Raw genomic sequence first — 12,850 nt, 5'->3', positions numbered from 1 at the left:
ACTTGTCATTTAAGCTGGACACAGTTGGCCAACAGGTGCTTGGCTAAATTGTGCACTCCCATCATGCCTCACCTTCTATGGAAAAGCATTTTGGGCTGCCTTAGAGAAAGCCCATAGTGTATTGCTATTCTTAATATGGGAGGAGCCTGGCTGAAGGTTTGGAGGGTCACAACAGAAAGTTCAAAGCAAAGCTATCCCTTAGGGTGGCAGCTCTCTAATTGGCTGCTCTCCAGATCCCTTTCTACTCTTAAAATAATTTAAGGACTGATTCTTCTCCCTTCCCAAGAGTTTTTGTTTATGTAGCCTATATCTATCCATATCTACCATATTGGAAATGAAAAAATCTTAGTGTTACTGGGAAGTTTTGATCTTGTCGACTCCCTGAAAGAGTGTTATGAACCCCCAGGGGCTCTGGGAGCACACTTTGTGAACCTTAGGGTACATATAGCATATCATCCATCCATCCATCCATCCATTCATCCATCCATCCATCCATCTCTCCTTGAAAAAGTACCAACAGGTTAGGAGTTAGAGTTAGAGCCGGAATATGCCAAGAAATGCGCTAGGCACTAGGGGAGAGACAAAGCTGTCCTGCCCTCACGGAGCTTATAGTCTAACGGAAGGGTTCAGCTTCATGCATGCCCAAACATAAAGCTATCTGACAAATATCATAATGATGTAATTGCCAATTATGATAGAAAGATAGGCAAGCACAAAGTGCTCTATTCAAGGTGAGGGGAAACTTTATGGTCAGAGTCTTATTGGAGCTGTGCCCTGAAGGATGGGGAGGGCATTTGAAACATAAGGACTATCTTGGGCAAAGGCTGAGAAATGAAATTGGGATTGCCCAAGGTGTTCGAGGGCAGAGCAGCAAGGAGGAGGACCCCATAAGATCATGTTTTGTGGGGGGGAGGGAGGCCTTGAATGCCAACTGGAGGAGTTTTGCATTGTGGGTGCTAAGCTGGCTTTGGGGCTAGTGTTGGGGGCATGGGGGGAGGGTCTGGGGCAGAACTTCTTACTCTTAGCTTACAGATTCTCCCATCAGTGTCTTGCTCCTACTTACTGACAGCTCTGTATTCCTTTTTGAAATCGTCTGATAACAAGTCACTTGGGCCTCAGGTTGTAGTCAAAAGCTGAACAGTTTAATTAATAAAAGCAGGTAATAGCAAAGAAATTCAGCAGCAGCAACACAGCTCCTAGTGTCAGTTCAAGGCAGCCACAGCCACCGAGGCTCCTCCTAACTTCCCCTGGGACTGATGGTTGTCAGCCCAGCCCAGCCCTACCCAACAGTCCAATCACCAAGGCTAGCCTAGGGAAGTGGGGAGTGCTGGGCCTGTAACCTGCCCTGTTGGAAGGGACTAGATGTAGCACAGGGATTTTGCCTCCTGAAGAAGTGAAATCTGCCCAGGGCGTTGTTTCTTAACTGCAATGAAAAGTGGCCCCCTCGTTGCTGAGATCCTGGACCATGGGTGAGGTCTTGGATGGTACATTCTCAAGTCTGCCACTGGCTGGAATGTGAGGCCCCATCATTGACATTGCACTGTTCAAGTATTTGAGAGGAATGGGAGATGGCAGAGTCCCAGCCCCCCAGCTGTCACCAGCATGGCCTGCATTGGGCCATTCACTCTAGTGGCCTTCAGCCTCCCTCTGCTTTTTCTCCCTTCCCTCCAGGTTCCCTCTGGCTAGTCCATCTGCTACGACGTGGTCACCCTTCTGGTGATTACGTGTCCTGGGTGCCACGCAGCTCAGGAAGAAAGAACACCTGCAATTTTCCCACTCCATCAGCTCACTGGCCAGGTATGGAGATATCCCTTCTTATGAATGCCCAAGAAAGGGAAGGGTCCTAAGGTGGGAAAGCCCATGGATAAGTTCAGCTTGACTGCTTGCTTCTTGGTGAGCCTTCTGTGTGGCTCTCTTTGATTCCCCCTCATGTCCCCCACAGTGACTGCTAGGAACATTCTGCACCCTCCTCAGCTGCTTAACAGTTCTCTGAAACATCACCCACTTTCTCTTACTTTCTTTCCCAAGTCTCAGAGAAAGAGGTGTCATGGAACATCGGCACTGAGGTCAGTGCAGTGACCGGTCTTGACTGGGGAGATGGGAGGTAGGGGTGGAGTGTAATATAATGCCAAGGAAAGGCAACTTCCCAAGGTTCAAAATACCAGCATAGGTGCTCTCCATTTTATTCAGTGACAAACCAAGAACAGAGAAGATCAAAACATGACATCATTCAAAATACAGCATTTACTACCGTGTTTCCCCGATAATAAGACCTATCCCGAAAATAAGCCCTCCCCTTACTGTGTAAGATTCCTCTAAAATAAGCCCTCCCCCGAAAATAAGCCCTACTGAGATTGCTACTATAGTGAAGGTGATCCCCTGCTCTACACCCTACATTACGGTACCTCCCTCCCTCCCCCCCGTGAAACGCACACCGCGCTCCAAGCTGCATCCAATCAGAGCTGCAGCAGTGAGCAAGTCATCCTGTTCTTTATTGAATTCATTATTGAATAAAGGTACATTTTTTTGTTCACATTTACCTGTTTATTAAAATTGCTGTCAATGTTCATTAAAATAAGCCCTCCCCTGAAAATAAGCCCTCTGGTGTTTTTCTGTCCAAAAAAAAATAATAAGACAGTGTCTTATTATCGGGGAAACACGGTAAGTGTGATTAAATAATCTCCAAGTACTACCCCACCCCAGGACCTTCCATTCATTCAATCAATTACAAAGTCCCTGTTCTAAATACTACTCCACCCCTAGGCTATACCTTCATTTAGTCCACCACAAAGCCCCTCTTCTCAAATGGAGGTTAGTTTCCAACCATAAGTAAAGTACATTCATTTGTTCAACCATAGAACACAAAAAGGTCAAAAGTTCCCCACCCCTGGATCACAATTGAATCTACCCCAGAGTTACATCAAGTTTAAGCACAGCACTTAATACCCAAATGGAGGTCTTTTCTTCATCTTGACAAGAGGCAAGTTCTCAGCAACCTTAGTTCCTGGGGAGACAAGGCTTAGCAAGGCCACAAGATACATTGCCAGTCCCTTCATTAATTCATCCTCTGTCTGTAGAATAGTCCTAGAACCCCTGAAAACATTAGCAAAACCCTCTCCCAGGATTTCTGTGAACATACAACAAGAAAATCCTTCTTCAGGGCTTCTGAACCAACAGAAAGGTTCCCAGACCCCTGCAACAACAGCACTGTCCTTCACCAGTGGACAGTATTCACTCTGTCTGCAGGACAGTCTCCAGACCCCTGCAACAACAGCACTGTCCTTCACCAGCGGACAATATTCACTCTGTCTGCAGGACAGTCTCAGGAGCTCTTAGCCAACAGCCAGGTTCCAGGACTTCTTCAACAAAAGGACTGTCTTTCACCAGTGGACAAATCTGGCAAAACAACATCAAAACAGACAGACAAAGTACCAGCAAAACAGCCATGTCTCCTCAGTCCTTGGCAGCTCCGGGGGCAGGTCTCAAAAGTCCAGGGCAATTTAAAGTGGCCCCCAGCAATTCTCAGTCTCTCTCTGCCTCCACGAGGTGCTGCTTCCAAAAAGTTCTTCTGCCTCTCTCTTGTGTCTCTCCAAATCTACCGTCACCAGCTCCTCCCAGTTCAGGACTCTCTTTTCACATCAACAAGTCCATCCCACAGGTGGGATTAACAAACTCTGGGTTTTAACACAATCAATTTGAAAACCAAGCCAATACAGGGGAATCTTTATATTCCATTACTATCACATGGAGGAGGCCTAGTTCCACCTGTCTGTCCATCTCCCATCTCTCGGACGTCAGTGAGGCAGATGTTATTAGACCTGAGTGATGTACATGGGAGTGGGGGCAAGTTGAGAAGTGACAGGAACATAAGAAATCAATAAAACCTTTCTTTCAAAAGGAAAGGGGTGTCCTTACCTCCCCCCTGCCAAATTCGACCCCTTGACCTGTGCATAGTCTCTGGCACCTCATCCAGAACCTTGCTCCCTCATGGGCCCCCTCCCACACCTATAGTCTACCCCCTGTCTGCCCAAAGGACAACATGGTTCCTTAACTTCCCTCAGTAACATCTGGTGGTTCAGGAGAGGAGCAGAGAAGGAGGATTATGTTTGTGGGGTGGGGAGGGTTGACCTGGGGTTGAGGATTAGCGGGGTTTGAGTAATGGAAGGATAAGGGGGCAGAGGATTCCAGGGTGGGAGACAGTGTCTTGTTTAACTGGTTACCTGTAGGCTCGTGACTATTGAAGGGGGAGGAAAGAGAGACCAGAATTGGGGTGATTGAGTGGGAGAACAGGGAGGAATAGGGGAACCAAAGGTTGAGGTGAAGACAGAGCAGATTCAGGAGGAATCTGGGGTAGTGACAGGACGTTCTAGAAGGGGTAATTGTGGATTTGAAGATTTTGGAGGTGGAACAATTCAGAGGCTTGAGGAAGGCCTAAGAAGTGGCCACCCCTGAGACAGAGAGATGGAGGAGGCTAAAGTGGGAGGCCCAGGTGTTTGAAGGGGCACAAAGATGAGGACAGAGGTGGGGAAGAGTGTGAGTCACATACTGCGCTAATGAGAGAAAGGAGAGTGGGCATCTAGACATATCTGAGCAGACTCATGAACGGCCCGGTGGGGATGGCAGTCAGGAACAAGGAAGATGCTGCCTTCCCATCCTGGTCCTGAGTATCACCAGCATAAGAGAAGCAGCAGCAGCTACTGAGGAGGGGGTCCAAGGGTGAGGGCCCTTCTGGGGAAAGTCCAATTTCCCTGAACAGCAGAAGTGTCAGAGCAAGAGACCTCCCATATAGGGGAATCGCCTCTAGCAGAGGAGAGCGCCAAGGTGCAGGATAATCAGTCAGTAAGCATTTATAGAGTGCTTATTGCGTGCCAGGTACTGTGCTAAGCTCTAGGGATCCAGAGAGAGCAAAACCATGGTCCTACCCTCAAGAAGCTCACATTTAAATGGGGGGGGGGCGGAGAAGCAATCTGTAGATACATATAGTATAGAGGGAAAGTAATCTCAAAGGGTAGGCAGTAGTAGTAGGGGAAGGAAGCTGGGAAATCTAGGAGAAAGAGGTAAGGAGGGATGGCATTCCAGGAATGGGGGACAGCTAGTGCAAAGGTCTGGAGTCAGGAGATGGAGTGTAGTGTGTGAAGAACAGCAAGTAGACCAGTGTGGCTGGATTGTAGAGTGCATGGAAGAGAAGGAAAGTGCAAGGAAACCAGGGAAGTGGGGAGGGGTCAAAATCATTAACATTTAAAAATTTATATTAACATAGATTTAACATTTATATTATTAACAAAAGTTATGAGGAAAAGATAGAAAAATCAGTTCCATAGATGATAACTACAAAATGCCTAACATATCTGGGAATTTAGCTAGCATCTAGGACTTATATAAATATAGTTTAAAAACAGTCTTTACAGAAATGAAGGAAGTCCTAAATAATTGTTCATGGCTAGGCTGTACTAATATACTAAAACTAATGAATCTGTAGATCTAGTACTATGCTAAACAAGCCACCAGGGCTCAACAAGATAAATCCAAAATTCGTGTGAAAGAGCAAAAGGCCAAGAATTTCAGGGAGCAGAATCCCTTCCAAGATGCAGAGGTTGGGGCCTAGTGTCACCAGCTCTCAGAGTAAAACGGTTTGGTGCTGCAGTTAAAAATAGAAGACTAGATAAGGAGAAAAGACTGGAGAAGCTAGGCTAGAAGAAGAGCTTGTGAACATGGCAGCCCAGGGCTCAAGAAACCCAAGAGCACAAAGTATGGAGCAGGAGAGTTCTTATTCACAAGCAACATGAAGGAAAACCACTTTAGCCCAACAGCTTACAACCATGTGGCCTCTAGGTCCTCAAGTGTCCCAGGCTCCCCACCCCTGGCCCACATCATCACTCACTACAGTGAGTTCCAATCTCTAGACCCAAGGGTCTGGATTCAGCATCTGTCTGTTCCAGCTTGCGTCTCATCTGCCACGCTCTGTGCTTTGACAGACTTTTCTTCAGCTGTACCGCCTTCTTGTCTATGAAAGTGTGTGCCTGCCTGCACCTCCATTTTCAGTATTAAGTGCTAAGATGCATTTGCTGTAAAGATCGGTGAGGCTCTTCTGGGCAATCTGTAACTCACTCTGCACCTCATAGTGCCTGGTAGCTACAGCAGGTCTAGTTCTGCCTTCTCTGGAAATCCTGCACAATTGGTTTGCTTCAAGGAAAGTTGCCTTCTCTTTGGGCAGGCAGTTTCTTCAGGTGACCTTGAGCTGCTATTGCTTTAAGCTAAGCTTGGCTACTAGTCTCCTTAATTTATCTGCTGGGGTGTAGCGGCCTTAGGACTGCTTTTATGAAGTCTGGTTTTCAAACCGAATGCCTCTTCTCCCCACTTGTCAGCTCTTTGGTTGGGGAGAGCTATAGGAGTTCATTCTGAGCTGCCCTCTCAATGGAGTCACCAAAGCCCTCCTAAAACTGCCTCTGAGATCTGGAGTATTGGGAACGATGCCCACAGTTGTTTGTCAGGCCTTCCAGGATCTCCTTCCTCCCCTCTAGGTGAAGACACATTGGACTGTTTGCTGTCCCCCTCATGTTTCCTACAGTTTCCTACCACCATGCTTTAGTTACTGCTGATCTGCCCCTGCCCTTGGGACTCAGTTCACTGCTTTCTGTATTCTCAGAGCTGGAAGTAGCATCTTCACCAACCAGAAAGTTACCACTCTGCCCTTCTCTGTTCTGAGTTCTACTTATCTGCACAATTTGTTATTTTCCTTAAGACTGGAGACTCCTTGCGGGCAGAGATCACGGTCTCTTCTGTGCTGTTCTTCGGTATCTTCCAAAGTATCTAGGATGATGCCTTGTCTCTAGAGGCCACCTAGCAAACTGGTGGAGCTTTTAAAGACCTACCCAGAGCAAAGTGGGGGTTCCAGAGGTCACAGGAAAAGGGGGAGGACAGGGACTGGGAAGGGGTTGAAATGACTACGTGACAAGTAGGGGAGGAAGGGCTTTTTTGGTCCAGGCCAGGGTTTCTACCTGGGATCCAGAAACTTAAAAAAAAGGATAACTTTTGAAAAATAGTTTTTCTTGTAATCCTATGCATTCCATCTGATGCATTTAAAAAGCTTCTGAGAAGGGGTGGCCAGGTGGTGCAGTGAGTAAGAGCGCCAGCCCCGGAGTTGGGAAACCCGGGATCGGTTCTGGCCTCAGATACTTAGCACCCACACAAAATAACTGGCCGTGTAACCTTTAGCAAGTTGCTTAACCCCAATTGCTTTATAAAAAAAAAAGCTTCTGAGAGGGGGAAGATTCTCTGACAATAAAAGGGGGAAGAAACCCTGGGTTCCAGAGTCCAATGGGGATGCTGCCATGCTGAGCCATTAATGCTGCTGTCTCTCTCAGGTGTATCCCCTTCCACCGGCTGGAGCAAGGGATGGAGAGACTTCGGATAGTCTCTTCAGGGGCCGTCGTGAAGAGGAGGCCCCTCCCAATGGCACCTTTCAGGTAGGTCCAGTGTCCTCAGCTGCCTGAGGTGCAGGCCATTGGGAGGGTCCTGGACTGAAGGAGGAAGTGGGAGGGCTCTTGGTACTAGCTCTGCAAAGGGTCCACCTTCTAGGATTTATTTGGCTTTGTTCTGGAGACTGACTTCAGACAAGTCAGCTTCTCGGCTGAAGAGGCAGCTAGGTGATGCTGTGGTGGGTAGAGTGCTGGCCTGGCATCAGGAAGACATGAATTAAAATCCAGCCTCACAGACTTCCTAGCAGGGTGACCTTGGGCAAGTCACTTGACCGTTGTTTGCCTCAGTTTCTTCATCTGTAAAAGTTGCTGTGAGGATCAAATGAGATGATCTTTGGGCAATGTGCCGCAAGGCAGTGAGACTTCAGCCAGCCCCAGCAGCTTACAGAGGGATGTGAGGCTCCAAGGGGGTGTGGCGCATGGGAGTGAAGGAAGCAGTAACATCAGGAAATCCTGCTGGGAGGAGGAGCAGATGGATCAGGCAACCCCTGCCCTCAAGGAGCTCCCAGTCTAATGGGGACAGAGCATGCAGGCAGCCAGAGACAGACAAGCTATGGACAAATGGGAGAGAGTGCAGAGAGCCCCTGAGGGAAAGCGCTGGCCACAAGGTGGACTGATCCATTGGGAAAGGCTTCTCCCAATATGGCGATGTTTTAACAGAGACCTGAAGGAAGCCACGATGCAGACGTGAAGTGGGCCAGTATGTCAGGCATGGGAGAATGCTAGACCTGGGCCTCAGGAAGATCCCTTTGGTGGCTGAGTGAGCAGAAACTTGGGGTGGGTCCTGCCTGCTCCCTGCCCCCAGCAGCTAGTGCAGTAGCCCAGGTGTGAGTGAGGCAGGCACTGTGGGGGGACAGGAGGGGTGGATGCTCGGTGTGACCAACAGGCCTTGACCACAGATTGGATGTGGAGGAGGAGACAGTGAAGAGTCAAGGCTGAAATGGAAATCGGGGACTCAGTGCTGTCCTTGCCAGTAATAGGCCAGTTAGGAAGAGGGGAGAGCTTGAAGGCGGGGCAGGGTGATCAGCTCAGTCCAGGTCACGGTGAGTTTCAGAGGTCTGACATCTGCTTTTGAGATGTCTGATAGGCAGTTGGAGATGCAAGACAAGAAGTTAGCAGAGATGAGATTTGAGTCATTGAGATGGTGGTTGAATTCATGGAAGCTGAGATCCCACGCCAAATACTCTCGAGGGAGAAGGGAAGCGGGCCCAGGATGGAGCCCTGAGGGACACCTGTGGTCAGAGGGCATGATGCAGAGGAAGATCTAGCAGAGGAGACAGAGAAGGAGCCATCAGAGAAGGAGGAGGAGAATGGGGGGGGGCGGTTCCTGAAAACCTAGAGAGAAGAGTGACCATCAGGGTCAAAGGCTCCAGAGAGGGAGGGAGCTCAGGGAGAATGAGGATTGAGAAAAGGCCACTAAGAGATCACTGAGAGCAGTTTCAGTGGGACAATGAGCTTGGAAGCCAGATGGTGAGGGATTAGGAAGAGAGCGAGAGGAGAGAGAGTGGAGGCACCTGAGGCAGGCGGTGGCCTTTCTGAGGAGTTTGTCTACAAAGGGCAGAGAAGAAATAGTTACCAGGGATGGCAGGACCAAGTGAGGGGGTTTTGAGGATGGGGGAGCCATGGGCATTGGTAGTAGGAAGCATCCAGGAGCCAGAGAATGACTAAAGAGAAATGAGAGATGGGAATGATAGGGAGGCAGCCTGCTGGAGGAGGTGAAAGGGGATGGGGTCACCTGTGCGGGTAGACAGTGAGAAGGGCCACTACATTGTATGAGCCACAGTCAAAGCCAAGATAGTGGCCTAAAGTCTGCTCTGAACTCTGCAGTGGTGTGGGGGAGGCCAAGTGCAAAGCCCTGATCCTGGAGTTCAGGGCCCTCCACAGTTTGGTACTGTCCTCATTTTCTAGCCTTATCTCGCCTGGCTGGCATCCATATGAGCTACTCTGCAGTCAAACTGTATGATTCGTTGGGCTCCATCCACAGCCAGCATTGTCCTGGCTCTTGGTCTTGGTTTTTCTTGGCCTCTGCCCCTGAAGTGGCCTCCCCTGCCCCCCTCTCTGCATTTTGAAATCCTACCCATCCCTTAAGACCTAGCTCAGATGTCATCTCCTTTAGGCAGGCTTCCCTGACCCCCCACTCAGCTACAAGCCAGCTCTTTCCAACCTCAGCCATCATTGCTTGCCAGCTGTCTTCTGCAGTCATAACGGATTAGCTTGCAATTGACTTATTTGTGTTTATATTCCAGCCCCCAGGGAGATTGTGAGCTCCAGGAGTGCAGATGCCATGTACTTTGCCCAATGCTTCTGTTGTGCTCTGCAGCCCATAGGAGACTTGGCAGGGGCTTCAGACACCACCTAGTCTGAACCTGGGTCTGACAACAATGCCCTGGATGTTTCCAAAAGACCTTCGGGGACCTTTAGCTCACTACCTCACCCTTCTTGTTGTGCTGCCATCAAGGGCCAAGCAGGACAAGGCCAATCCCTCATGTCAATAACAGTCTAGTCTTCCCCAGCCACTTTAGCCTTCTCTGCTCCAAGAGACAGTATGTCCCTTTGGGCAACGTCTTTGCTGATGAGGCATCCTGAACAGAATAGAAATGGGATCAGTTCAGAGCTCCAGGGTGGGGTGGAGCTCTCCCAGCCAGGTGGGCCTCTCATCATCCAGGTGGGCCTCTCATTACCCAGGTGGGCTCTCCCAGCCAGGTGGGCCTCTCATCATCCAGGTGGGCCTCTCATCACCCAGGTGGGCTCTCCCAGCCAGGTGGGCCTCTCATCACCCAGGTGGGCTCTCCCAGCCAGGTGGGCCTCTCATCATCCAGGTGGGCCTCTCATCACCCAGGTGGGCTCTCCCAGCCCAGGTGGGCCTCTCACCTTTGGAGCTCTCAACACTCTGCCTAAGGGGGCAGTATTTTCTGGGTTACAAGGGAGAGTCTTCTTCAGATGCCATTGGCCACTCCATTTGTTTACTCTATTTCATTACAGAAGTAGACCAATGGGACTGGGGAATTGCTTGGATATGGGAGGGAAAGGAGAGTGATAAAGTTTTTAAGTGTTTGTAAATCCCCAGGATCACTCACAGTCCTGGATATGAGGATCCTTCCTAGCAGATGCCTTTGGTTGTCAAGTAGCCAGGAAGCATTGATTAAGGGCCTACTATGTGTTAGGGTTCATGCTAAGTGCTAAAGATACAAAGAAAGGCAGAAGGCAGTGCCTGCTCCCAATCTAACGGGAGACAACATGCAAACAAGTAAGCCCAAATAAGCTGTAGATAGGCTAACCTGGTGAAACTGAACTGAGAAGAGGCCCTGGAATGAAGGGAGCTTTCTGGAGAAAGTGGGATTTCAGTTGGGCCTTAAAGGAAGCCAGGGATGTCAGTGAGACGAGTGGGGAGTGTATTCCAGGCCTGGGGGGCAGCTAGAGTCAGAGATGGAGGGGCTTGTTTGTGGAAGACCCAGGAGGCCAGGGTCAGTAGATGTAAGAGGAGCGAGGCATAAGAAGACTGGAAGGGATGAAAGGACTAAGTTACAAAGGGCTTCGAATGCCAAACAAGGGCATTTTGGTTTTGATCCTGGGGGCCATAGGGAACCACTGGAGTTTAGTGAGTTGGGGGAGGGGGAGAAGAAGGGGGAAGACATTTGATCAGACCTGTGTTTTAGGAAGATCTCTTTATTGGTGAGTGGAGGCTAGACTGCAGTTGGGAGAGCCTTGAGGCAGGCAGACCCACCATCAGCTACTGCGTAGTCCAGGAGTGAGGTGTCAGTTCAAAGAAAGGGGCATATCTGAGAGATGTTGCATAGGTGAAAAGCAATAGGCCTTGGCCACGGCCATGTGGGGGGTGAAGAGCCCAGAATGACTCTGAGTTGGGGAGCCTGGGGGACGCTTCCTGCCAAGCATTTTCTCTGCTTCTTGAGTTAATGTCACTCCCAGGAAGCCATGGCAAGTGTTGCTTTTGGCTTTGTCTGCTCTGACTGGCTCCTTCCAGTAGAAGCTCCCCGAGCAGCACCCTCTCTCTCCACTGGCCAGTTGTGCCAGCCCACCCAAGGCCCCAAACCCCTCTCTACTGAAACAAGCCTTGTTCTGTCATTGGGAGTCTTAGCCACCAAGGAAAAAAGCCTCAAGGCCTCTCCTTGTCTGTGGGGGCAGTGAGGCTCTCCTGAGCCTCAGAGCAGGGACTTCCTGTTACTGAGGCCTTTTCTTTTCACCATGGTTCCTTTTAGCCTCGGCCAGGACCAGGCTCTCCATTGTTTTCTAGAATTCCGAGAGTTTCCTCACCACAAACTCTTTATTTGGAGCCAGTGACCATAAATACCGACATGGGGTGAGGGGGCACTGTCTTGTCCACCCAAGGAATGCTCTTCACTTCTTCAAGAGCTACCAAAGCCACCTTCCTTCCCTATCCCCACCCTCAGTTGTTCCAAACTGAGCTCTGGAAAGTATTTGGGCAGGGGATTTGAATCACCCTGGGCTACCAACTGTTCAGTAGTTTCCAGCACTTGTTGCTAATCCCCCAGGTCTTTCAGTGGGGGCAGAGGAAGCATGATCCCCACCTGTCCCTAACCTAACAATACAACATCCAATCACAAGAAAGGCTGCCCTCTCTCAGTCCCCAGAGTCCCAGGATCTTCCTGGCTCTTTGCCCAATGCTTCTGTTGTGCTCTGCAGCCCATAGGAGACTTGGCAGGGGCTTCAGACACCACCTAGATCGGAAGCAAGGTCTCTGTGGGACAAGACGTCAGCGAGGCCGTACTTGCCCTTCCTGATGTCAGCACCGAGCTGACAAGAACTAGTACTTACATAGCTAAGGTTTGCAAAGGACTTTCCATGTCTTCACCCCACTGATCCTCATGATGACCCTGTGAAGCAGGCACTATTATTAGCCCTGTTTTATAGCGGAGGAAACTGAGGCAGGCAGTTAAGTGACTTGTCCAGGGTTACAGAGCTAGTAAGTAGACCAGACTTCTCCAGTCCCGGCAGAGTGCACATAGCAATAGGGCTATTGTCAAAAAGGCTTGTTTGAATTCTGGCTCTGCTAGTTATCAGCTGTGCTACCTTAGACAAGTCACTGCATTCCCCTTGTCCTCAGTTTCTTTGTCTCTAAAATGAGGAAGCTGGACTTGGGCTCTTTAAGGCCCCTCCAAAGCCTCAGATTCTTCAGGGTTCTGGGAAAGCTCGTGAAACATGAATCGATCGAAATCTTCATGGGATCCATTTGTTCTCCTTCTTGGTAATGAGTACAGAAAGGTTACTCATATTTCTGGGTGGTGGGAATGCCTTTTATTGGTCTCAGATGTACTAAAATAAGGTTCTTTCTAGCTTCAGGGGTCTCCTAATTCTGGCACTCTGGGATTTGGTAAACTAGTCCTTGACCCTTC

The 12,850-nt window shown here is 49.5% G+C and overlaps 1 protein-coding gene across 4 annotated transcripts in view; it reads left to right on the top strand.

Annotated features, from left to right (window-relative positions):
- LOC138141650 (ras-related GTP-binding protein A) overlaps nt 1-12,850 on the top strand; it is a 122,719-nt gene that overhangs the window by 76,165 nt on the left and 33,704 nt on the right. For 3 of the 4 annotated variants that reach the window (XM_069062381.1, XM_069062382.1, XM_069062383.1), the window contains 2 exons: nt 1,672-1,797; nt 7,365-7,466. In XM_069062381.1, the coding sequence (XP_068918482.1) occupies nt 7,396-7,466 (71 nt within the window). In that variant the 5' untranslated portion in view covers nt 1,672-1,797; nt 7,365-7,395. The remainder of the gene's footprint in view (nt 1-1,671; nt 1,798-7,364; nt 7,467-12,850) is intronic. The other variant, XM_069062378.1, reaches the window with a different exon arrangement.

This window comes from Petaurus breviceps, unplaced genomic scaffold (assembly GCF_028583685.1).
Source record: "Petaurus breviceps papuanus isolate PSGF00001 unplaced genomic scaffold, PetGlider_PUasm1.0 90451, whole genome shotgun sequence".
Taxonomy (NCBI): Eukaryota; Metazoa; Chordata; class Mammalia; order Diprotodontia; family Petauridae; genus Petaurus; species Petaurus breviceps.
Note: the sequence above shows the minus strand (reverse complement) of the source record. Positions and strands in the feature narration are given on the sequence as shown.